This window comes from Dufourea novaeangliae, unplaced genomic scaffold, assembly GCF_001272555.1.
Source record: "Dufourea novaeangliae isolate 0120121106 unplaced genomic scaffold, ASM127255v1 scaffold133, whole genome shotgun sequence".
Lineage (NCBI taxonomy): Eukaryota > Metazoa > Arthropoda > Insecta > Hymenoptera > Halictidae > Dufourea > Dufourea novaeangliae.
The window spans coordinates 453311-480297 of NW_015374011.1; the positions used below are offsets into that span (position 1 = coordinate 453311).

General features: G+C 42.4%; 2 protein-coding genes across 2 annotated transcripts in view; one reads left to right on the plus strand and one right to left on the minus strand.

Moving 5' to 3' along the window:
* Window positions 1-26458, minus strand: part of LOC107188542 (lachesin-like) — a 157064-nt gene extending 130606 nt beyond the window's left edge. The window contains exon 1 of the mRNA XM_015576844.1: window positions 26359-26458. Coding sequence (XP_015432330.1) covers window positions 26359-26458 — 100 coding nt within the window. The remainder of the gene's footprint in view (window positions 1-26358) is intronic.
* Window positions 4093-9098, plus strand: LOC107188541. Its single transcript, XM_015576843.1, has 6 exons — window positions 4093-4168; window positions 6087-6343; window positions 6774-7037; window positions 7550-7683; window positions 7763-7928; window positions 8659-9098. Exons 2-6 carry the CDS (start codon window positions 6089-6091, stop codon window positions 9058-9060), a joined length of 1221 nt encoding a protein of 406 aa, XP_015432329.1. The 5' UTR covers window positions 4093-4168; window positions 6087-6088; the 3' UTR covers window positions 9061-9098.
* Window positions 26459-26987: the final 529 nt, after the last annotated feature.

A 26987-nucleotide genomic window follows, 5' to 3' on the forward strand; every position in this document is an offset into this window, starting at 1 on the left:
ATCGCCCTCCTGCCCTTCTATGTTAATAAAATATTGAGCGATTGCTGAATAATGTAATTGAAATACGACGCAGACCGGCGGTTCTGTTTAATCGGCTCATGTAAATAAATCGGTACGGTTCCTAGTGATAACTACTGTGCCGCACACGATTCGAAAATTACCCGCGATTGTATAATTTTGGTCGCGGCTGTTAACGATTCGGGTTCCATCGGATACGTTCGCTCTTATTGGCGTATCCTTGAAATTGATTTAAATGAACGGGAGGAATATTGGGGGAGAATTATTGAAAATTAATTGCTAGAAATAGTAAAGAAAGAACATTGTCAGAACTTATTTTTCTAATAGCTTAGATGGGTCATTATGAAACATCCAGAGATAACGTATAGATTAATTGCGTTAATATTGTAGAAAGAAATGTACAGCTTCAGTTGCTTGTGAGATGTCGAAATAGCATGAACATGGTAATCTTTAGGAAATAAATAAATAATCGGTTGTTCTCTAATAGTTAACTTGATTTTAACACTGCACGATATGTAATATGAGTCAGGAGTAACATTGAATACAACCAATCAGCCACGGATGGAATGTCTTACCATTGTTGACCTAATCTACTGCCCCAGTTTGAACTAACCCTGACTTTCCTTAAGGGATACGAACGTTTTCAATTACGCTGTTATTGGAAGACATGGAAGGTTAAATGCTGTGAGAGTTTCAAGTACACATTTTCTTAAATAATCGTCGTTCCTTGTAAAAGAATGTACGAACGTTGTTTCTTGCATTTTTTTTCTTTCACTCATATTCAACTGACGTCAGAATCAACCTATTTTATTTTTCGAAGGATATATCTATCGTATCTTTCCATTCAATCTAATGTAACATCGTTCTAATCTCGCCACGATCGGTCGTAAACGTACAAATAGTCGAAGAAGTTACGTGATTGCGTGCAACCGACGTTGATATTATCGAGATAAAAAGGCATATTTCATGATAACCGCGTTGTTTGCGCGAAACCGAAACCAAAACACCAATTGTGAGAATCGTGATGTGAAATGCTCAAATTATTATCCAATTTTCGTGGAATCCAAATCCAATAAGCCAATGCGACAGGGGGACCATCAACGAGATTCTCTCGTCAAGAACGACCCATGGAAAAAAAAAAACACGCAATAAACAATAACATCTTCATCTGTACAAATAAATTCGAAGAGAGTTGTTGGCTGCTGCTTGAACAAGAAATTGAAATGTCAACGAGAGAATCACTGCGTCGTCCACCGTGAATAATTATAGCGAACACATCATTAGCAGAGAAGCGTAATACTGTGAATGATAACGAGCAAACGAAGATTAATCGCAAAAAAGTCATTGAGCAAGCTTGAAACTGGTTTCATTCGTTTTCCAATTACAGACCCGTGGCATCCTTGAAGCGAAAAGACGTTAATATGAACGGCTAATAAAGTGGAATAATATTGTTCCACGAAATTCAAGAGTTAACCGGGCCCGTTTCATGGTTACGAAACCGCGCGAAACATCGCGCTACGATGTCGGTAGTGGATAGTGACTTGCACATGCGTCGTAAAACTTCGACTGATTGTAAAAGGTGGGGGGAAAGGGGGGAGAGATTTCATAACAACTTCAATTGACTTCCTCCAAGCGACGGGAGTCGAGAGTGTCTACTGGTTATGTAAACGCTTCAAGTTCGCGTGAGCGTGCCGTCCAGGCGTACCGATACAGCCGACACGCGGTGGTCAACGTTAATCACTGGCGTGTCGATGATTAACGTTCGTGAAATGACGCGACCGTTCTTTGATGCGACCGAGTCAATTATCCGCGTGATTGCTAGAATTTGTCGCTGTGGTCCGGCCACGCCTCGTTCCACAGAAACATCCCGAGCCATAATAACGCCACGCTAAACTATAACAGTTTCCTGCTACAAAATATGTCTGTAATGTGACAATGAAACATGAATTTTAAAAGAAAAAACTAGTCACGAGACATGTTTCAAATATCTTACGACTTGTTTTGATTCAACGTTCATTCGGATGGATGAAGAATTAATTGTAGACATGGAAGAAATTAGTGAGCATTGACCATTTCGATGCTTATGTCGAGTATACTCGTCACGAAAAGATGGCATTTTTTTGGTCAATGACGAGTATACTCGTTTTCAAAAAAAAATTGACATTTGTTATTTAAAAGTAATTTAGGTAAAACGGAAAGCATATTCGTAATTTTAACACATTTTGGGACAAAAAATATGAAAATATTACCTCTCGAATGTTTGATAAGGCAGGCGACTTTGTTTTGTCGACTACAGTAAAGCCTCGATGATTGTTTGAAGGCACCGCGACACTGAACATTAAATATTTCATAAACTAATGGCCATACGCGGCTGAAACAAATATCATTAACTGCAAAATTCCAAGCACTATGATTGTGCTAAACCTAAGTAAAAAGTCAGTGTTACACTTGAGGACCTTACCTTGTTAATGCTGAGGAGCCTTAGAACACTCGTCGAGGATTTACTGTATACCCGTCATAGCTTAAAAATAATTAATCCCACAAGTGCACTCTTGTAAAAGCAATAGAACATTTAAAGGGTCAAGTACTAGATTTTTCTTATTATTAAAAATTAGACTCTCTATCGAATCCAAAACTAGTGTGCTAATGTTTCTGAATACACCGTGCACCGTCAATCGACTCCCCCGAATACTGATCAGACCGATTCAGGGAAACAATACGGTGCAACCGCGAACGATCGGTTATTCCGATGACATACACGTGCATCGGGCCGCGTACAAGTGGCTTGCAGCGGGCGTTGCATTGAAATTCACCGCGTGGAATTCCCAATGTCACTTCATAACACTCGTTTCACAACAAACCGAGATGCAAATCGTGGGCGAAACCGTCAGATGTGATCGCCAACGCGAGACGTGGGTCGCTGGCATAAATTACGAGAAAACAAAGAATCCAGAGTAGCTGAGGACTATCGTAGAATAAACGACGTTCCCATGACACGTGTCTACTTCCAGATAAGCAGCGCGCATTATCAAAATTATCATCGTCGGTCCGTGTACAATCGAAACCTAAGGTTTGTTTTAACGACGGATTACAGTAAATTCTCGATGACTGTTCGGAGGCTCCTCGACATTGACCAGAAAAGGTGCCCAAATGTAACGTTGGCTTTTTAATGAGGTCAATCATAGTGATAGAGCTTGGAATTCTAAAGCCAATAATATTTGTTTCAGCCGTATATGACAATTAATTTATGAAATTTTTAATGTTCAGCGTCGTGGAGCCGTCGAACACTCACCTAGAAATTACTGTATGTCCTATTACGACGGTTCAAGAGAATCGAAACGTGGCAATGCTACCATCTTTCTCTTCTGGCATCGAAAACCAGCTAATTCGTCTGTACACTGCTCGAGTTTACGACTCGAGCCACGGGAGACTTCAGGCGGAAGTTCGTCGGTCCAAGGCAAACTTCGAGAACTCTTAATACTGACAAATAGCAGCACGCTTCGAAAGAAGTTTCTTGGATTCTGTGTTATTTCCACCAAGATTCCATTCCATTGTATCGAATAAAATTATATCGACTGGTGTTATCGGTTTGATCAGCATCCGTGGGAAAAATGATAAGCTCGCGGAACTTTGTAAGGTCTCGTTTACTGTCTTGCTATCGGTCTGCTTCGATTTGCTTGTGTTACACTCGGCCACATGCGGACTCTCTTGGATGATGATTCATTGGCGGAAATGAGAGGGACCGGGACAATTTTCAAAGTGATCCCCCCACTTCCCTGTGAGGTGACAGAGGGATCTGAGAGAGTATAGGGGGCCATAAATGGTACACGAAAAATTGACAAGCAAATAGGGAAGATTGGGACCCAATCTGTGGACAGAAGGTGAAGAGTGGGGGGGAAGCGAGTGGAATTGAAACGAAAAGAGAAATAATCAGTGGTTCTTGCATTTTTGTTGATTGTTATCCGCGAGTGTTAACGACGGATGACGTACTCGGTTCCCGGGGCTCTTTGTTAGCGTATAAATAATGCCCGACCGTCCGTATAAAACCGTGACAATTCGATTCCGTCGGGCTCACTCCGTATCAGACATCCACGGAGGTAGACCGAAGTGTTCCATTTGGTGTACCAATTCGCAACTAGGATTTTTTCAGGTCAGTCGCGAGAGGATCATGTGTTTAATCGAGTGTATATCACAAGTGAACAAGTCGAACCTTGTACAGAACAACGGAGTGGGGGTAATTGCTGTTGATTCGAAAGAATCGATCGAAATTTTGCGGAGGATCGTGAATCTAGAAACGTGGAGATCCAGATTCAATCGTCTATTTATAGAGTTATTTGGCCCGGATTCTTGCCCATAATCAGCTGTATCGCGTACCGAATGCCCACCCGCGATAAGCGGAGCGTTTAATGACCTCGATCGACTTTCCAAGCATCCACAGTGACTTCATTTTCGAGCTAGGCGATCGGAACAGTTCGTACGGTTCCTCGTGGACGTGTCTATCTTCAGTGATCGCTGGAACAGTGTACAGTTTGGATCTGTGAATATCGTACAAGTGACAATCCCGGAAGTTTCATTATATTTAATTATACTGCTGTCATATCAACCTTATCCAGTCCGTTTGGAGTTCTTCGTCGTGTTATCAATGGACCAAAACGATTCTGTATCAATTTTGAACAGTAATAATCGAGAATTAGACGACTCTGTGACAAGTCTAAGACAGTGAAGTCCGGTTATTTGGGACACATCGGGACTAGCGTTTTTTGACCCGATTGAGTGGAGTTCACTGTACTATGCAAGTCAATTATAAAATCGAATTGGATGCATATATACAATGGGGTATGCTACACTAAACGAATGTTATCACTAGACTGTGGATTCTTATGCAAAATAACATTTTCTAAAATAATTTATGAAGACAGGGGAAAATGTAGGAATTTATTTTTCCTCTAAGTATCTTATTGAATTCAGACTAAAATGGGAAGCTCATTGAATCCGATGAAAATTTTGTCTTTTATTGTATTTCACAGAGTCCTATGGGCAATAAATACATCCAATCCGCAGTCTAGTTATAAAAAACGCAGGCAGACTTATTTTGCTATAGTTTGTGACATTACGTACAATATTTCAGCATAAATGCTATATGGAACAAGTTTTTAGAACAAATCAGTACGTTGTAGCAAACCCCACTGTACTCACGTAATCACGCATAATAATATTCAATGACTTTTCTTAGCAGTCCTTACATTTCTCAAACTTGAATCATTGATTCCACGGTTACGATTGAAGTCTCGTAGAAAAAATCATCCTGAACGAGTTAAAGCAAGGCGACGATGACTTGCTCCTACGTATTACGTTGCGGTTAAGAATCATATTTTTCCATTCTTATCTCCCGTTATGCCAGACGCAAAACCATACAAGATTACTGAACAATCTTTCAGAAAATATAAATAAAAATATCTCGACGAGTAGGAGGTTCCGTATGCCCCTGTGATGCGTCGAGTATTTGCGAAAGTTTCCTTGCCTTTCGAGATTTCATCTAACGATAAAGTAGGACACTTTGTTCCTGTTACGTGATCAGTTCCAAGGGAACTGGTTCGACATTTCCTAAAAATATTGCAATTCGACGGGATTCACGACGGTGAAATTACAAGAAAAAGTGGGTTCCCGTGAGCTGAGGACCACGAAAAAGGGATATTCCCGTTCAATTAGGTTCTCTAATTGAAACAGTGGTAAACGCGAGAAACATTTCCCGTGAATATCGAGGCTAGAGTCACGATCTTAACGAGATAGAAAATGAAGAAGAACGAAACACGCGGCTTGAAGGGGATGAAAAGCGTCGATGATTAATTTAACGAGATAGAAAATGAAGAAGAACGAAACACGCGGCTTGAAGGGGATGAAAAGCGTCGATGGCGGACAGGGGATGAAAAGGAAAGGGGAGGGGGAACCGTGATAAATCTCACCGTGAACAATAAGTTACCGTAAAGAATCGTTTCCGCGTTTCCTGACGTGCCCGGGAAGAACAATGATTTGTCGAGGAAATTCTCCAATTCCAATTCCAATTTCAGAAATGGCCCTAGAGACACCGTCCTGGCTGGATCCCTTCTTCACCGAGAGGATACTGCGTCTGGCGGAGGACGACAATACCTTGAAGGTGATCGATATATTTGTGAAACCGGCGACCGCCAAGGGTGACAACTACACCAGCGACATGATGAGGGTGGTCGTCGAGTTCACGCGGACGGTGGGCGACAAAAAGGTCAATGACAAGAAACCGCTAATCTTCAAGTTCGAGCCGATCGCCGAGGGGCGGCGCAGAGATTTGGTGAGTCTTATGGTCAGATGTGCTTCTCGAATTTTTAATAAAATGCTGTGCAATTTAGAACGCAGACTACATACAGTAAATCCTCGATGAGTGTTCGAAGGCTCTTGCATATTGACAAAGAGATTGTGTAATAGAGCATGGAATTATGAATGATATTAGTTTATGAAATATTTAATGTTCAGAGCCGAGGAGCCTTCGAACACTCATCGAGGATTTACTTGTACAGGGTGTTGAAAAAAAAGGGTTCATAACTTATATGGTCGATACGATATTAGACGCCAAATGTACCCTGGGTCCGTCCCCAAAAATGGTTCGAATCTCCTGAGATCTGTTCGCGATTAGTGTCGCACTTTAAAATGGATATTCATTTTAATATTATCTACGCCCCTTCAGATTTATTCAGGTGGATATTTGTGTGATCTATTTCCAGATCGAGAAGACACAAATATTCGACACGGAGATCGCCATGATGTCGGACGCACTTAAGAAGATGACTAACTTGATAGGAACACGACTCGGCGCCCAAGTCTACCACATACGGATGGAACGACCACTGTGTTTAATAATGGAGGACCTGGCGCCTCTTGGATTTCGCATGGCTGATCGTCAAATCGGTCTTGACCTACCACATTGTCGGCTGGTCATGCAGGGACTGGCCAGATTTCACGCAGCCTCGGTAGCTCTGTGCGAAAAGGTGATGATCATTGAAAAGCTCTTTGATCGATCGAAAGGATTCGATAAATACATCGTCCTTGTTACCTTTATATCTCGAACGAACGTATCGAAATTTTAATTCCTTCAAATGTTTCAAGAAAGATCTCTGATACAAATATATGTCGATCAATTTCATACCATATTAGACACCAGAATGTTTTGTTTCGGTTATTCGCCTAATTCTTACAAACAAAGCTGCTCCAGCTCAAAGATTCTAGTTACACCAAGTCCGTAGAACCTCCCAGGCTTCAGAGTTGATCGGCTTAATCTTCGAGTTAAGCCAAGATAATCCGAAAATTCTAAACCCTCCTCGACCCAGGAGTTGTTCGATGGAATCTTCGACTTAGGCCAAGATAGTCCGGGGCAAAGTTCCGCGTCCGAAGTTTCCCCCAGGTGGTTAATTCGAATTTTTTTTCGGTTACCCTGTAGGCTGTCTGGTATCGAGTAAAGCTACTTCCAATAATGGCCACATTGATTTGCAAATGATTACAGGAACCGAAACACAAAGCAATATACAGGAGGGGCATATTTAACGATGACGAACCATCAGATTTAATTGTCTTCTTTAAGAACGGGTGCATAACGTTGGCAAATGAGGTTCAATCGTGGTCAGAACTTGGTAAAAAGTAAGTACACCTAATGATATATACATAATAGCCACGCTACTTTCGTGTATGAGTTTCATGTGCATTTCTAAATGTACAGATACGCGGATAAAATCAGGGGGCTTGCCGACAAATTACACCCCATGTGCGTAAAGTTGTTGAAGCGAAGGGATGATGAATTCAACGTGATCAATCACGGTGATTGTTGGGTGAACAACATGATGTTCCGATACGATGAAAACTCGAAACCTATTGAGCACGTTTTCGTAAGTATTCGTTCATGGATCATCATCGATTCTCCAATTAGGAAGTCCCGTGTGAATCGTTTAGCTGAACAATTTCAAGCTTTAAATATCACTGTCAACGAATAATTTATCAAAATTACTGAATATCATCTCACCGTGGTCACAAGCAAATCGTCGCTACATAAAACCGGTGTCGTCCATTTTTGTCACATAAACAGTGTCATGGAATCTTAAAATAGACAGAGCCTTCGGACACTAATCGAGGATTTATTGTACAATGAAAACCTTCAAACCGTCAGTCCACACGAACACTGCAGTCAATTCGTTAAATTATTCAACGTTTCGGTAACAATTACAGTCGAGTATTAATAGATCTTATCATCAACGCCTGGTAGTCCAGCTATTACTTCGATCCCCGGGGCAGATCGTTCAGTCTACGCGTGACAGAGAGAAAAAAGAAAACGTCCCGCGTGAAGAAGGAGCATTTCGACGGCGTTCGGAACGTCTCGTGGTGGTATGAATAATGCAATAAATCCGATTCGATCGCGTTTAGGTACATTCCCCACCTGTCAGTCCATCGTTGTAAAGAGCGGGAAACGACGAATCACGGGGTAGAGGCGAGCAAATCCTTCACACACCGACAACTTCCTAAACACGAGTCCCGTTTTCTTTCACCTCCTGCGCGCACGTGGAGATTTCATTTCCAATTCAATTCGTGCACGATCGATCGAGGTTCGATTTGTGGTTCCAGGTGGACTTTCAACTCTGCGTCTACAATTCGCCTGTGCTCGACCTGATATACTTCATCACGACCAGTATGTTCTCGATCGAAGACGATATCGATATGGAACGTTTGCTACTCGAGTACGTGGAATTGTTGACGCACCACATGGCACAGTTAAACTGTAAGACAGCACCTCCAACATTGGACGAGATCAAACAGTGCAAGAAGAATCGCGAGTTTCTCGGTCTGATATACGCGATGACAGCGTTACCGATCATGTTGGTGGACAAGAGCGAGGCGAAGGATATCGACGAGATGATTCCAAAGGACGGTGAAGCCGCGAATCATACCTACAAAAATTCCCTGTACAAACAGGTAATGATCAAGAGATTACCAAAGTACGACGAGATGGGCTTGTTAGATATTTAGACACACTGCGTGTGTCCGACGATCTACGGTAAATCATCGATGAGTGTTCGAATTTATTAATACTGGAAAGAATTCTTTTTTATTCTTCGGCTATATTTAATTAAAATATATTTGTAAATATTAACGACAATCAATTGGTAGAATATAGTTTTCTGTTGGAGAACTTCCTAGTGAATATTTAATTATAGTTTCGAAATGATGCTTGAATGAAAGAAAAATTCAACGTACACATACGTGTCAGTATTCAGCAGAAATTCTGAAGCAAATGACGATTGTTTCAGCAACATATGGAAATTAGTTTCTCAAATATTTCATGTCCAGTGCCGAGGAGCCTTCGAGCATTCATCGATGATTTACTGTATAGAGATCTCTCCGCGGGATGGAGAACGACTCGAGTGTTCATAGGCTGTGGAATAGTATACGTCCGAATCATTATGGTTTCTTCGATACGCCAACGAGTGATTCGACTGGTAATAATTGTTCGACTGAAGAATAATTGTTGTATTATGAAGTGGAATTGTGTTGAATACTCGTCGAAGAATAATGAATTGGCTCGTTGGTAGGTTTAATAGTAATTGGTGCCGAAATTAACAACTGTTCGCTAGGGTAACTTGAGATTGAACTGATAATAAGCGGCACCAATTGTATTAGAATATTAATTCCAAACTGAAGGAAAAAGAAGAAACGATCAAGTACACAGTGAAATTTTTATGTGAATATGTCGATTCAATGATGAATTCTATGCGATGGAAACGATTTATGTATACCTGCGCTTCGACGAATCCAGCAGCAAGACAGTACAAACCGACACGTTATTTTTTTTTTTTTTAGAAGAATTACACGCGACCGCGATATATTATCGCGCGTGTTGGAAGTTATAATTAATTTTTTGTTTGAAATATAATTTATGCGTAATAGAAACACGTCCGTTGTTTTACACAGGTGTAACTTTAAAGCCATCACCTATTTATGTATTGTTTCCCCAATCATGCCGATTCAGCGTCTACTAACTCGTTTTCTAAACACATAATTTGTTTCCCTACAACGAAGTTTTGGCTTCGCTAACGCACGTGGTGTTAACAAGGTATTTCGTTAGATGTATGTAGATTAATAACGTTCCCGGAGAAAATTTTTAATTCACGTAGCAACCGTCGCGTCGGTCAAATTTTATCATTGCACGGGGATAACGAGTTCCCTGCTTTGACCTCGTTCGCTCCGTATTACCATAAAGATTGACCGACGATCGCATCAATCACACGTTGGAAGCACGCAAAAATTGTTTCAAGTTTAATGCCAAAAACAAGGTAACAAAGACAAGGAAACCACGTTCTATTTAATATTCATTCGACACCTGACCCAATCACACCAATGGTAGGTTGTTGAATATAATATACTATCTTCGATTCAACTTCAGAGGTATGTAACATTTTCAACAAAAAAATACATTAATGCATAATTCGCGTCGAATCAGTTAGAAGATACAATCACGAGTACAATCAAACCTCTATAATCTGGGCTCCTTAATGGGCAACGTGTTTTAATTGAACGTGTCCAAGATAGATTTTTCAGAAGAACTAGCTTTTTTATAAGTGACCCTATGTATCTTATCAATCACAAGTATCAGCCGTACTTAAGCAGACTGAATCAGTGCACTTTTGAAAACAGAAGAAAATCGATAGATCTTCTGTACTTGTTTAAGATTGTTAACGGCCGCATTGCTTGCCCAGGAATACCAGAAAGCATTAAATTTCAATTAGCTGCACGTAATCTCAGAACTCATCCTTTGTTCCACGTTCAATATCACAGAACCAATTACGGTAAGTTAAAACCATTAAGCCGCTTATATACAGTGGCCAATACTTTCGATGAAATTTTCCATTTTTTTGACCTATCATTAAATACATTTCAATATAAATTACCACCTACATAGTCTCAAATAATTATTATATTTTTGCCATTGCTATTGTGTTCATTTTGTTTCATCTTTTATTCACGTGTCCTTGTATAAATTCATGCTATATTTGTACCAAAGGGTTCTTCCCAATAAAATATATATTATTATTATTCTTATTAAGAATCCCAAGACGTCTACTTAACCCATTTGCATTGTTATCGTACATATACACGCATTATACTGTACCAACCAATTAGTCTAGACTGCCCAATTAATGAAATATCAAGATTTTATACTTGCTGAGACATTTCCAATTAAATTAAATAAAAACAAATTTCGCGTTAAGGATCAATTTGCATCATTTTTTTCAAACAAAACAAATAGGTTAATTGGACTATGGACCCATGATTGTATCTTCCAACTTATTCGATACAAATTATGCATCACTATGTTTTCCCATGTTATTGCAAACAAAGTTCAGAAAATCGTACACACCTCCGCAGCTGAATCGTAGATAAAATTTCAGTCGTTCCCGGTGATCCGTGAAATTTCGCATTTCTATGCAAGAAGGCCATCCTTCTTTGAATACACAGAACGAAAGTCCTGTCGTTCGCGTCGATATAATTCAACGCCATGAATTATTAAGCGGGTTATTGTTTTAACGCGGTGGAAAATTCGACTCGCGGAGACGCGCGGTACATTTCGTATGCGACGACCTAATATTTCTCCTCTGATTTAATTCGCCGGCGAGTTTAATCAACCCAACCCACGCGGGGCGGCGATATTTTTTTTTTTCTCCTCCCCCGGAATTATTCATGTTGTCATTGAAACAGTCATTGGTCCGCGGCCACCCGTAAATCTTCGCCAGCGGGAAAATTTAAGAGCCGGCCGTACTTTCGCGACACGCGAAACGAAACGTGGCCCAGCGTCGGTGGTTTTGAATAAATGTTCACGTCACGTTTCCTCGTGCCAGCCGCGTGACCGTTTCAGGTGGATGAGGGGGGGGGGGGGGGGGGATGAAAACAAAGGAAGGCGCGCGATGAAATTGCTGTTGAACATGCGTTGCACAGCGAGTATCTATTTTATGGATTAATCGCGGGCACCTCCGCAGCTCGTGCATGCTGAACAACGATGGCAAATCCACGGACGACACGGACGATGGGGAGGACGAATGAGAAAAATTATACCCTGCACTTTCTCGCGGCAAACTGGAAACGATTTTTTTTTTCACGGGATTAAATCGATCGCGGGAAGTAGGTACTCCCCTAAATAACATTTATCTGGAATGAAAAAGACAGTAACAGTATTAATACAAAGTACAGTAAATCATCGATTATTGATCGAAGACTTCTTGGCACTTACAAGGAGAGGTCGTCAGGGGAAACACTATTCTAGGTAAATCGATTCCATGGGGAATCTCTCCATTTTTCCCAAAATACATACAAATTCTAAAGCTTTAAACCAGACGATAAGGATCCGTGATTAAATAGAGATGTCCAAGGAACTGGTAATCAAGTTCTTGAGCAAGCACGATGACGTTGAATATTAATGATAATACAGTGTGTGGTGAAAAATGTCAATGGAAAGAGAGAAATCTATCACAGAGACACCTGTCTTGATGTATACATATATGCACCATGAAATTAACAAGCAATTAAACTCGTTCGAGTGGACCGGAATGACACGGGTACACGAACAGCTACTGGAATCAAACGTCGATGAATTTTATACATTGATTTTATTCGTAGACACACGGACGCACGACACTTATCCCCCGGTCCCAGTAACGAGCTTGATTCAAAGGATCATTCGAACGAATCACGGTCGATTGCAGAGCGCAGGGATATCGCTTATCTCGAATCAACGTGGATCAGAATTTCTCGAATTATTTAACGAGCTATGCACGAACGACTGTGACAAGCCCTGAATTAAAGCAATCACTCCCGTTGCTAGGGCGGTCGCATAACAAAGCGGTGAATGTTGATTCTGATACTAATGGTGATTCGGAACCGCATGGGACAAGCTCATATTTTCAATAAATATCTCGTGAACAATAGTCCAAGATTAAAGGAAAATTCTAATAGCTTAAACAAATCCCACTTTTCATTAATTTGTTCGAAAGGCTTTTCAGTGAATTCCAAAATCACCAGAGTTCGATGTATCTTCCATAATCGTAACCAGTTTAATAAAATAACAAATCAGCTCATGAAATACCAGGTTCATTCCGTTGTCAGTATCCACGGGGCGATAATTTGTATGGGATATCAATTATGAGACCAGCGAGGATCCATCGGAATAGATCGTCCGTGGATCGAAGTCTGTGCGTGCACAGGAATCACAATGGCGTCGCGTGAAATTATGTAGACTCTGGACGCCACGGGTATCACGGAGGACGCGATTAACTCTGAAAGCTAATTAATATCTTCGTAGCCTCGGGTACACGCATTTCGCCTTTCAATTAAACCGAACCGGTGTTTGTACATGCGCATATTTACACGTGCGATCGACACGCGTTCGTGTGGGGACACGCGCGCGCACGTGTACGTGACGCGAAACAAACGATCAAATTAATCACCGTGATTCCTGTCTCCGATAGACTGAAATAAACCCCCCCATTAATTCGATCCAGCGTGTCCGGCGCCTTAATAACACTCCTTTCTTACGAATTTCATCTAATCGATCATCTACCCCAGTGTTACATTTATCATTCTTCATTTCATAGAAAAATGTATGTGGACTTGATTTTACCTCGTTCTAACATCTATTATACAGATGACATTGTAACGACGATGATTGGACAACACAATTCGCTTCTTTATACAAGGTGAACCACAGGTCACCTTCAATTTTTTACAAATACACCTATCATTTTTTTACGCCTATCTGTTAAAGGATTTCAAGACGAATTCGGTAAGTATCATAACAAACATGTGTTAGGCGTACAAAAATTGTAGGTGTATTTGCAAAAAATTGAGGGTGATCTTGAAAAATCATGATAAAAAAGAGTTCACAAAAAATTTGTTATATTCATACCTATATCATATCTATACCTGATAAAAGTATTTTCGATCGGACTGCTAATAACAGAGTAATCTCTACTGATCACGATTCGTGGTTCACTCTGTATACAAGGTGTGATATAATTGGTAGAACAACTGAAAAAGTGGTGGTTCTACACGAGAAAGTAAGTCGAAAATGTAGAATAAAATTGGTTCATTTGACATATTGTTTTCGAGAAATTCTACTTTGAAAATTAATCTGTACCGTGTGCATACGGCATGGTGGTAAGTAGAAACAGAATGCAGTGAACAGACGCGCGAGCAAAGTCCTATTCCAACAGTGGACAAACTGCAGCTCATAAAGCTACTCTGTGCGGCTCCCGAAACAATATTGGGTTTCAATCCCAGTTTTCGTAAACTTTCATATGACTAATGTATAGTAGAAAATATAAAAACAATTTTCAAATAATATTTTCTGTGACTCTTGAACATTAAAAAATATTATATTGGCTCTGATTACGGAAGAACTTACCCACCCCTGATCTCTTCAATTGTACAGATGTGCAGCAGATATTCAAAGTCAACATTCCCGAAACAGTATCAAATGAAAAACTTTTATTCTACATTTTCGACTCATTTTTTCACGTGGAATCATCTCCTACCGGGTTGTACCACAAGTTACACGACACGCTCTATATTCTTCCCACTTCCATGAAGAAAAAGAAGCATCTTCATTCTGCTAGCGTGAAACTAACGACCAAACAACTCGTATACATCCTCCAGGCATCCTCGAAACAAACAGAGAAACCTCTATTTAATCACGCTCAACGTTGTACCTTTCTGTCCCAGGATTCCGTATACGCACCATATTTGACTCCATTCCATCCCTTTCTCTCTCCTTCGCGATATTATGCACACCGCATTTCGCTCGAACTATCTTCACCGTGCCGAGTTGCGGAAGTCGCGGTAAAAAAAAAAAACGGTTACAAGTTCAGGAAGGACGTTTCCATTATCTTGTTGCGCCGTGTCTTACTCCCTCTGTGCACGCTATAAAATTCTCATGGGCTGACAAATGAAAGAGACAACTCCCGTCGTTTCGTCTTTATTCCGCTGACGGAGATCGCGATTAAGAACCACCGTCGTCGTCGTCGTCGTCCCAACGATACTACAAGGCAATCTCAGGTAACACGAGCTATATCACTAGCTCCCAGACTGGGACAAATATCGTACCGTAATTATCGATCGCAAGCCTTGGAAAGGAATTCGTGCGTCCGCGGGTAACGGCGATAGGCGACCAGGACGGCAGACATATTGTCCAATACGGTAAGTAATAGGCAATTCCGATAACAAATAAGTTGTTGCGGCAATATCGTTAGTCAAAGTCTTCCGGCGTGCTGCGCGCGGAGATAAAATGACACCCCCGGGCCGCGATCAGTCACGCCTCTCATCGCGGCCGCAGCTCGTAAAACGCGGAAGACCGGGTCTAAGGAAATTTTATTGGCCCACGACGGGGTGAATTAATCCTCCACACAAATCATCGCGGCGGTGTTCGCCCCACCGACAAATAGATCCTTCCACCACCGTTCTTATGACCATGGGATCTCCTGACGACGAGAAGCTGAATTTTTGGAGGGGATGTACCTTTAACTTCGACGCTATCATCGGAAATTTTAGGAACGTCGAGTTAGTAAGAATTACCCTTGTCGAGGACACACGATAAATTAATTGAGAACTGACAAAATGGCATCATTTCTTAAGGGAAAAATGTGTCAAATTGACACGAGGGACGGATAAGGGTTAATGTAGAGATTCTTTCGAACAGTTATCAAGAATTTACTGTATATTGTCTTCCATTACCCAAGTAGCTATACTGGCAGTAGAATATACCCGAACCTGGTTAGACAACTGTTCAGATTCCCTCAACCCAGAACAGACAGACTTCGAGTACCACCATCATCCGCCCGATAAATTTAATCGAACTTCCAATCGTAGATTCTCCGGAAAACCAGTTCCCTCTGGGTACTGTCCTTTTCAAAACGCCCCCGACGATTTCTCGAACGTCTTGTTTCGTTCGAACGTCTCGAAGAAAAAGCACCGTTCCCCTCGGTTCCACGTCGCAAAAGCAAGTGAATCGAGAAATTAATAAAAAAAGAAAATATTAAAAAACGGTATCGAAGATGGGGTAGAAGAAGGAAGTAGAAAATTACTGTCATTCCGGTGAAATTGAAGCGCACGTCGTCCATACGACTGCCGTCGTTCCACCGTCATATATTCTCCCCCGACTCTGCCTTTGTCTCGAGGAACTGATGCGGTATCACGTGTATAAAAGTAATATCTTCTAGTATCAGTCAAAGGGGTCTCCTCGTTCGCGTTTGAGTTATAACGCCACCCGATGACTGGGCGAGAGTATCTCGCGTTGGTACATAGAAGAAGGCCTACCCCCGTGTGTCTGCGTATACAGCCCCTGATGTCTCTCTGTGTGCAGCATGTCAGGGACAGAGGGTTGATAAACGTCTGCCCGGTCTCTGCCTCCCCCACCCTCGTTTTCACCGGCATCTCGAGCGACCCCAGTCATCCGCCGCGGCCACAATCATCCCGGCGTCGCGGTATTCATAAACTACTCAGACAACGTCTGAAACTTTCCGTCACACAGCCCCGACTGGATGCTCCGATACGGAATAATGGCGACGACATAGTAATGAAGATCGTGCATGCTCACGCATACGTGCCCCTCCCAACGGATATATACCACTGGCATGAGAGGAACACCCCGTTTCCCACCCCATTCTCTAAGTATTTCCCATTGTGCACTGTGTCGAGTGTCCAATGCATTTCCTGACGCCTCGTGCCCTCGCTACTGTTGCGTATTATCGTTGGAATTTCCTCTGAAAATTGATTAATCACGCCGACTATATACGACATCTTATACTTTGAGTATACTATGGACTGAAATAAAACATGGATAATTGATGAATCTGGACAGATGTCTTTTGGACGAGGAATCGTGATAAACGACAGATCATGGATGTTATCGATGAAGGATAATATTTCTCTGTGACCCGTAGATATCGATTATACACACCAGGGATAATCAAAGTCCCGAGAAATCGGATCGTTTGGTAATGATTGGTCAAACCATAAATAGCCTGTTTAGCTGGAGGAAGGGGACAGAAACGGCGACGAGATTAATAGTCCCGAAGTTGCCCGAGATCACGGGCAGAGAACATGTTAAAAATAATCATTTATTTCTATCACTTTCAATCTGTGACCCGCAAAACGCCGGGCACGGTGGAAACGGTCCTCCAATGACCGATTCGATTATAATCAAGGGAAATCGGCGTCGTTACACAATCGGGCCATCGTACGCGAGGCACTGATTTCGGGGGCGTAGCAGGATGGATGGCTGCGAACAGGCTGGCCAACCCGGGGCGGGGGCAGATGGGCACGAGGGACAGGGCAGAATAAATAAACGCCATAATTCACGTTCAACAGTTACGAACGGTTCAATTCGCAATTGGAACTGGTCCAACCGGCGCGGGGAGGACACGATATAGACGAAAACGCCTGGCAAACGATGGTTTGGATCGAACAGAAAGAGGGAGGAACAGGGTGGTGTAGCGCGTGGGAGGGTTGTATGAGGACTGAAAGCATTACACGACGAAGAGACAAACAGCTTTCGTCGCTTCTCTGCACGACGACGAACGTTGCCTGAAATTAATTTAAAAGACAGTATTTCCTGCCTCACGAGACTTTACACTTACATAATCTCCTCCAGAGCACGTCATCAGACACCCCCATTTCGGTCCCGATTCGAAAGAAGTGAATATGATTAGCTTGATACACCGCAGTGCTGGGCAGAATTTTATTCGAATGATACACAGTGAAAAGCAGCAGGATCTAAGGGTGTTGTCCTGAGCTTTAAACAGTTAATGAGATTAAATAATTGTTCGACAAATGTCGATTCATTCATAAAGAAGTATTATTTGATTATAAAAATTGAAATTTCCACGTTTAAACAATTGAAAATGACGAAATACATTTTTTTATATTTTAATCGTTATTCGAAACTTTTTATCTAGATAATGAGTTTACTCATCTCTGATTGGATCACATTTTATCCAATTAAAGAAAACTTCATCTCTCAAAGTGAATATCCAAAGTGACTAATGAAGGAAGTAGACCACGACCCTACTTTTGATGAATTGAATGTATTGTGGATTAATGTGCACGATGCAAATTGAAAGTACAATTCCAACTCGCCTTTATTGACGAGTCCACTAGCATACCCAAGACGAAACCCTCCCTTTCGTGCCCTTTTTACAACTCTCAAAACAACCGCCCCCATTCGTTTCCATTTCACGACCCACCAGGAGCTATATTCTTATTCCTTACCCTAGTTTCCCTATGTTCGAACGTCCCGCAAATATTGAGTGATAAACATAACCGTGACACATATTCTACCCATACTAACAATAACAAAATCTTCATCCCCTCACGTCTATCCTCCCGAAAGCTCAGTCTAACAGTTTCCCCCGGAAAATGAAACGGTTATCAGCGCCTTCATCGTCGCGACAAACGGCACCGAATTGTTTCGAGGTCGGCATAACGATAATCACCTGCTCCCCGTAACTCAAGCTCCTCTTTTTGTCCCGCTGTAGGCGGCTCCTCTCGCGGCTTAACCGCAAACTGCGCTGATGGAGTGCGCATTACGTGCATCGGATGCACGGCACAGTTAGCCCCGAAAACGCTAACGGCGAAGCGTCCTGGCAAACGAGATAGCGTGGCGCGAACGCGTGGAGTGAAATTAAGCGTGGACACACGGGGGTTTTTGTCCGCGAGACGAGGAAATTGAAATTGTTTTGCGGGCCAGCAAGGACCAAGGGACGCTGAGGTGTCGCGAGACCATGAAAGCGCACGTGAGGCGACGACGACGGAGGACGCAACGGTTCCGGGTCGCGTAAATTTTTCCGAAACTGTCCCCGCAACGTAATTTCTCGCTGCGTTGCGGGGGAACCGCGGAATATGTTAATAGGGGGAAAAATGAAGGGGCGAAATTAGAGTTTCCCGAAAATTTAAGCGATGCCCGCGAACCATTTTAATTATCCGCGTTTCACGCGCTCACGTCCCCCATCCCCTTCAGAGCCCAGGCTGCGACTTATTCCCCGTAATTCCCCGCTTTATGCAATTAAACCTTTCGAGCTTCTGCCGGCCACCGCTGCCCGCGACTCAACGGGATAATGAATTCCATAAAACTTCGCAAATATCGTTTGTCTCGTGCGATTCAAACGACTGAAAGATCCCGCCCTACGCGAAAGTAATCCGACAGAATTTATCGTGTCACCAGTTGTGCTCTAGGAAAAATCATTTTCTGAAACTGTATCCGAAGAACTGGGGAATGAATAGACCAGATGATTGATTTCGCGTATAATTATAGATAGAAAGGGATAAAACTTTTTCTAGTATACCTTCATTTTCAAATGAAATTGGATTTCGATAAGTCAGGACCGGTTGATCTGTCTGACCAGTGCGCCCTATTTCTACTTAAATATCCCATTATCGATTTTCAGTAGGGCGTTTATATTTTAGATCTTTCTAGGTGTGTTTATTACAAATTTCTATATTTTTTTCCCCTTTGAAAATAAAAGCAAATGTGACTTTTTCTTTACTGGAAATCGTCTCACGTTCAGACATATCGTCATTTCACCTGTGCATTTAAGTTCACATCAATATTACATGAATCGTCGCTTTTCTGACGGGATCCTCGACTGAATTTATTTTTATGAGATTTCGATATTCATTCTCTAGAGCCTATATCCCATAGATATCGACCCACCAGAAAATTCCACCGGTATTAGGGTAACGTTCAATAAAAAGATTATACCCCATTTGTATTATTGCCTGGAATTTCGGTCGTCTCCATGCAAGGCCCCCGGTTCCACCGAGCACATCGATAAGGCGTGCGGATGTCACGGGCCAAATGGCGCGTGTAGGAGGGTGGAATCTTGAAAGCAATAATATTCACACCCTTGTGGGGTCATCGCCAGGGGTACTTTTTCGTCGATAATCCTCCCACCAGCGACACCGCCCGCGCCAGAGAACCCCGGGTCTATCTATCCGCGTTGTCTGTAGGGTAGTTTATTATTCATTGGGGTTGCATCCCCAACGCGGATAAACGGCGCATTGTTTATGCATTAGCCTACAACCCCACGCCTCTGGCCATCTCTCGATCTGGCCATTGAGTTGATTCCGCCTTTTCTCACATTCTCGGCCATCAAACTTTGCCCCGGTTAATTGCGTCTGCGTTCATCCTGTTACCAACACTCGGTTCCGTTGAATCTGTGTTCGTTCAATCTCCCTTCTGTCCTCGAAAATACCATCACCTCACGATTCCTTTAGGTACATTTTTTGAAGTTAATTCCTTCGTCTATTTAAACCTAGATCGATAAATTATCGTAACAATTACGACCTCGAACCTGTCACCTTGCAAACATGTGCCCAGATTATGCGGAATAATTACTATATTAAATTTTCGTTATTTTTAAATCTGACTACATAATAAAATATAAAATAATATTTTTCTAAAATATAACGTGCTTTCTTTCAGACGTTAATTTTACGAATGGTTAGTGATAATGTAAGTCACAGGGTAGTATAGTGATGTGGGGTTCAAAATTCCGGATTAAGTATCCTCGCTTAGGGCTTTCAAGGTATTCTTATTTCGTGGCAATTCTATCCACGGTATTTCCTTTCGACGTGGATAAGGTTCAGAATGAAACGAAAATTGGATAAAAATTTATCAAATTAAACACTTTCTGCTGTCTCCGCGACATCAATTAATAAGTACAGAATAAAATTTCCAAGTACGTTCACTTCTTCTTCGACAAAGAACAGGGAAGAAGGAACACCGTCAACTACGAAATAATTCGGTATCCCCTGGTGGAAGACACTTAACGATACTTTTTACCATTAGAAGGAATGTTATTTACGGCGTATTTTTCGATGGGGTGGGGGAGGAATAATGAACGATTCCGCGGTGAAAATTGAATCGAAAGAAATTCGCCCTTGTTTTTCGGGTCATCGTTTGAATCGGGCTCCCCTCCCCCGCCCGTTGGATAAGAACCGAAGCGATTAATCACGAAATTTCTGTCGCGGACAATCGTAGTACGAAATACAGGACGGAACAAAAGGAAACCAGACCGCCTCGTATGAATAAAATAACCATTAATTCGATCCGTGGTGGCTCGGGTACCGAGTGATAAAATTTATAACAGACGGGGACTCGCGATATAATTTTCGATGCGGAATTCCGTTCGTCGCGATCGTCGGGCCGATTCTCGCGACCGATTCGAAAACCGAATAAAATTAACGGTGTGTCCTAGAGACTTCAGCTCTTTTTTCTCACTCTCTCTCTCTCTCTCTCTCTCTCTCTCTCTCTCCGGGCAGCACTTCAATTTTCGCTGACAAGTGTCGCGGCGCCGTCAGAGGCGACACATTTCCATGGCGCTCTCGCGATCTCGGTCACGAAAAGAAGAAAAAAACAGGTTCAAAAATACACCTCAAGCTTATTAGCTGGTGGCAAGTAGCTCGTGGTATTCCGTGGAAGGACATCGACGCTACAAGACGCTCTTTCGACGAACGAGAGCGTGAAAATTAGTTGTATGCACTCACGAAGATACGAAATTATACGAATAAAATGAAATGCTAGTCGGCCAATAAAGTGACCAGTTAAAAACGGAAAATAAGTTAGGAAGGTGATATAGACATTGAAGCTTTCACAATTTTACTACCACGTCAACCAAAATTAGTCTGGATTTTTTTAACCTGAGTCTTTTGTGACACAAACGAAATTTCGCGCTAAAATATCTCCGAAACGAAGGGATCGTTATTTTAAAAAACCTGGTAACATTCAAAATTAGAAACTATTGGATCATATAGTACAGACCCTGGGGAGTATCCTTCAATTTTTTCACATTTTTCGGAAACTTGTAAGATACAAAAAAATAGGTCTGGAAGCTTTAAGAATAAAGAGGGTCATGGAGGGTTAAATACCGTCACGAAATTTTTGCGTAAAATTAACATCGCAGCATCAATAGCCTCTATTAACTAAACAGACGTAATTTCAACAACTTGTGACTTAAAAGACGAAATAAAGCATGTCTGGCTACACACTGCCTTTTTCACTGCGCCACTGTCGAATTGTAAGTAGAAAAGGGGGTCACTGGTCAGACACTTCAGTCCATCCAAATTTGCTTCTTCGTTGAGTTCATATAATTAATATCAGTTGAGTTTAGACGTGTGTACATTTATTTATAAACCGTTAGTATCCTACTACCTCAAGAACAGGTGTCTCCCTACTAAAGGATTTCAGAGGAAAATAAAACACTTCATCGCATCTACAATTTTTCCATCAGCAAGACCCATTGCAATCCCAAATAAAGAAGCCTCTCCACTACCAGCCAGCCAAGAGACACCTAATCACCACCCTTACACAAGATATACAGACACTTTCCTATCACCATAACCGATAAAAAGGGCAACTACAAAACGTAACATTACGACAGCTCCAACAAGTGGTAGCGCATGTATCGTTCGCTACCATCCACGGGTAACAATTCCACGGAGCAAGTAAAAATGTCCCGCGAATATGCAAAATAGTATCCAGAATGCACAATTCAAACGCAGTACACAGTATCAACGAACGATACCGAGTCTTCTTCCAACTCGACCCTCTTCGAAACGCTGTTGCGCGCAACTTTTTGTCGTACACCTGGGGGATGGAGAAAGGGGTTTGGGGGAGAGGACGGTCGAACAATCTCGGTCGTGGTGAGCGACTCCCGGCAAAACAGCAGTTTCGACCGGTAATCCCGAACTGTGTTTTAATCTGAAAGAACCCCGGGTACCGCCGCTGATTGCATTGCATAGTAATCTTAGTTTTTACCGTGTCTCGGAATTGTCGGAGGGGTTGCGCTCCCACGCCCCTCGGTACAACCTGCACTGGATGATATTGAGGTCAGACCGTTCCCCCGCGCGACTCGTATTATACACGCCATCGCGTATAATCCCGGCGAGAATAAGGACCGGGAACGGACCCGACGAAAAGAAGGAAGGGACAGAGTTTCGACGGGGAGAAAAACCGAAGTAATATCCGACGACGGTGTCGTCCGAGGAGTTTGATAAATCGATCGTCTGATCGCGGCTTAAGCGACCGCCACCCATATCGAAAACGATATTCGAGTATATCCCTGCCAAGGCAACCACTTGAAAATCTTTTCTGGACACGGATTTTATTCGTGCGATGAATACCGAATGATAAGGAGACTTGCTCGAGAAATAGATTAACCGAGGGCTGACTGGTAAATCTATAAGTACTTCAGGAGGTGGGGGTAAAGTAAACAGCCTCACGTAGAGTAGTTGGCTGAATCTCGTATCCTAGTAGCGGGGATCATTGTAGAACGAGTTAACTCGAAAGTCCTAAAGTGTAATTATCTGTTATTATACATACGTGCCATCGTCTCGCACATTGTTATGTAATTCCCCCGAACTTTGGCCGTGTAACGGTTTAAGTAAACGGCGGAGTTGCGTTGGAGTAAGAATCGCTCCAAGTACTGCTTTGCTAATTTCGAAAAACCTGTCATACACCAGTTCGGTCTGTTAGTATTATGCAAAATATTCGACCTAGTTCTCGAACATGTAATCTAATGTTGCTGATTAGATAATCTTACATTGGCCTTACGATCTCGTGTAAATAGTTATTAACTTGGTTGGAAAATCTTTTGTGAGCCAAACCCGATTTTCTAGTCGACAGGAAAATATTAATGATAATCACTAATATCCAGCTCCGTCACAAGAGACACGAACACTGCTCTTTCCACGTCGCAGTATATTTCGCCACTGATTTCCATGAAAGTAACAAATTGAATGAAAACAAAGACACGACGTCGTACCCTATATTAAAATCTCATCGTTACTCTCCACGAGTACGTTCTTGAACCGACACAAAGTAATTCATTCGCGCCGTTTAATTAGCATCTCGAAATAAATATTACGATGGAGCCCGTATTCCCGATATCGAGGAACGAATCTATCATCAAAGGGAGATTTGTCATAGTGCACGTTTAACCCCTTGCCTTATAACATCGAGTCAGACACGTGATGTCGATTTCAAACTGGATTTAATAAACATGTATACAATTTTCTTTGAGTCGAAGTGAAATTCTGTTTCATTGGTATTAATATTTAAGATTTAGAGTAAATAATCCACTTGCCCCAAGAATAAAATTCCTTCTGTATCTAGGAAATTATTAACGATAAAATAATGCTTAAAAGTACAGCCGTAAAAACAATCGTAAGGCAAACGGTTAACGAGCGCATATTCGCGGAATGCACTTATTCCCAAAAAGCTAAACGAAGTAATCGCAAGAACAGCGAATGGCTCGCGGACGTACGCTCTTTTTCTTTCCACTGGAACGTAATCAAGCCGATAAGTGGTGCTCGAGAAGCCCAGACGACACGAGGAGGACTCGAACAGAAAGTTCGACATGGGCACAAAACACGAGCGTCGAAGTAGAATGGGTCTAGACTACTGTCCGCTCGAGTCCATCCATCGATATCGGTTTCCAATAAAACGGTAACGCGAAACACACCGCTGGAATTTCGTCCATTAAGCCAGACCCCTCCCCCTTGAATGACGAATACGGAATTGAATTTATCGCGTTCTATACGCGACATATGGCGGATCCTACGGTGGAGGAGACCACCTATTTCGCGTCTTGTTTCGCGGGTCGTGTTATAAACGCCTTCGAAACGGTTCCAGCCGGAATATTACTCGATAAATTAACGCTACTGTACGAGGTAATACCATTTTTCCCCAGCGAAGGACCCGCGTCCGACGGCTGTAATTCTCGATCGCGTAGCCGCGCGTGTATCACCGCGGGAGCAGTTGTATCGCAGTTCTTCCACAACGGAATCCAACACGAACATGGGATATCGAACCACCAGGTATACCAAACGGTTTTATGGGACGAGGAGGGGATCAACGGAGACCGTCGAAGTAATGGTAGAGGGAAATAAAAATCGGAACTCCGCGACGAAATCGGTTACCTATGAAAACTGGAGGCCCCGATGGAGAGCCCGTCAGCCGGTCGAAAATAAAACTCCATGAGCTGCGGAATACGCTCGATTACACGCGCGAGTCGAGCGCCAAATTGAGGGAATTAAAGCATATTTAATGGGGAGTAGCAAGGCGGAAACCTGCGGTCTATCGATCGACGTTTGTTGTATTCGATGGGGACGGGAAAGATCTGGCACGGATGAAATACATTGTGGAGTAATGAAGACTGCTTTTCTTTGAAGTGGTGAATCTAATGTGAATTATAATACAGTGCAGATCAATTGACTGTTGGAGTGTGATATCTATAGTGGGACTTACGAAAACGTAGAATTGGATTTCGTCAGAATTATTTAAATGGCAAATTTTATCTTTGAATACAGTGCAAATAGAATTTATGTGTAGTAGACGTCAACTGTGAAGTATTGAACAACATAGATCAATTGACTGCATCAATATCATCCTTACACAAAGACTAAAAATATAATACTGGATTTCACCATAACAATCTAAAAAGATCCTATCACTCGTAAATTAAATGGAAGTATACTAAAAGTTGAATGTATTTCTAGTAAACGTAGAATTTCTCTACTCCCCATGGCAATCCTCTAAAATAAAGTTTCTTATTCCCAATTCCAATTGGACCCGGAATCGATGAATCGACGCGGAAAACTATCCCCGAAAGAAAGACAAATGTGGCGGCGACGAAATACAGATGTTCCGTTAGCCGAGAAGGTAGTGAAAACCACCGAGCCAGATGATGAACGTCAAACCCGGAGTCGTATAATTACGTCGTTACAATGCGTGCACATTACTCGTCAGTCTTTTTGACATGCCTATTTGGAAGCCAGCATCGTTCTACGCGAACCTTGCGCTGCTTATACAAATTTCATTACCGCCCAGACTTCATAATCTCGAGGAGGATGGACAGTCGTTAATTACACGGAAAGCCATTGGCGTTCGTGTTCGTCGGTATTTACCAACCACTGGAAGGAACGATACCAGCCTTTGGGCTCCTGGCGGCGCCCAGCCACGATAACTATAGATTTCTAAGGATCCACGAACGATAGCCACTTGCGTGGTGCTTTTAACGCGATTAATTCGACTTGAGAAATCGATCCCCCGACCTGCTCTAACGAGGACAAGAGACTGATCTTCAAGTCCAATCTTTTCAACTCTCACCAGCAATTACTTCTTAGCTTTCCCAGTTAATTACTGGAGAGATTTCAATCACTTCTGAACGATTCATATCGTGCTACGCGGTCTACAATTATCGAATTAATCGATACTCGACTCACCAGAACTCTTCACCGTGGGGGAAGCAGAGGGCTGCGCGCAGAGGACATGAGTGCCTCCGAGAAGGGCCAGAACCAGGCGAAAAAACTTCATCCTGATCATCGTTGCGTCGTTATTCCATGGACCTCCTGCAACATACGTTAAAAACATCCTAAATACCACATTATCTCCAATCATTATTCACCCTGAACAATTAAAACCAAATATCTAATGCAATACTGGGGGTACTAGATAAATAAAAAACTACCATCTCCTGATACAACATTAGCAATCTAGGGTACTGCCTAACAAATGACGTGGAGATCAAATTGGGGCCAACGAACGCGTCGACGTCGCCCACAATGTTCTCCCAAAGACCATAAGTCAAGATCACTCGAGGTAACCCCGGTTCATTTCCTGAATTCGTTTGGGAACGGTTCTTAGAATCGTCCGGGGGCTCTATCTCCGCAACTCAGAAGCTTTTCCGTCCCTCGAGTCCAGGGGCTAGTGTTCCACTAGCAACCGGTGTTCCTGTACCTGGATCCTGGAGAAGAGCATTAATATGCTTCAGCCAGCCCCCTTCCACGGTTCGTTACGTAGCTTCATAGGCCCGATAAGCCTCGGGAGGAGCGACGAGGATCCTCTCTCAGCT

Coding starts and splice junctions, on each gene's coding strand:
- LOC107188541 (XM_015576843.1), top strand. CDS start 6,089: ATGGCCCTAGAGACACCGTCCTGGCTGGATCCCTTCTTCACCGAGAGG. Junction 6,344..6,773: donor AGGGGCGGCGCAGAGATTTG/GTGAGTCTTATG, acceptor ATCTATTTCCAG/ATCGAGAAGACACAAATATT. Junction 7,038..7,549: donor CGGTAGCTCTGTGCGAAAAG/GTGATGATCATT, acceptor AAATGATTACAG/GAACCGAAACACAAAGCAAT.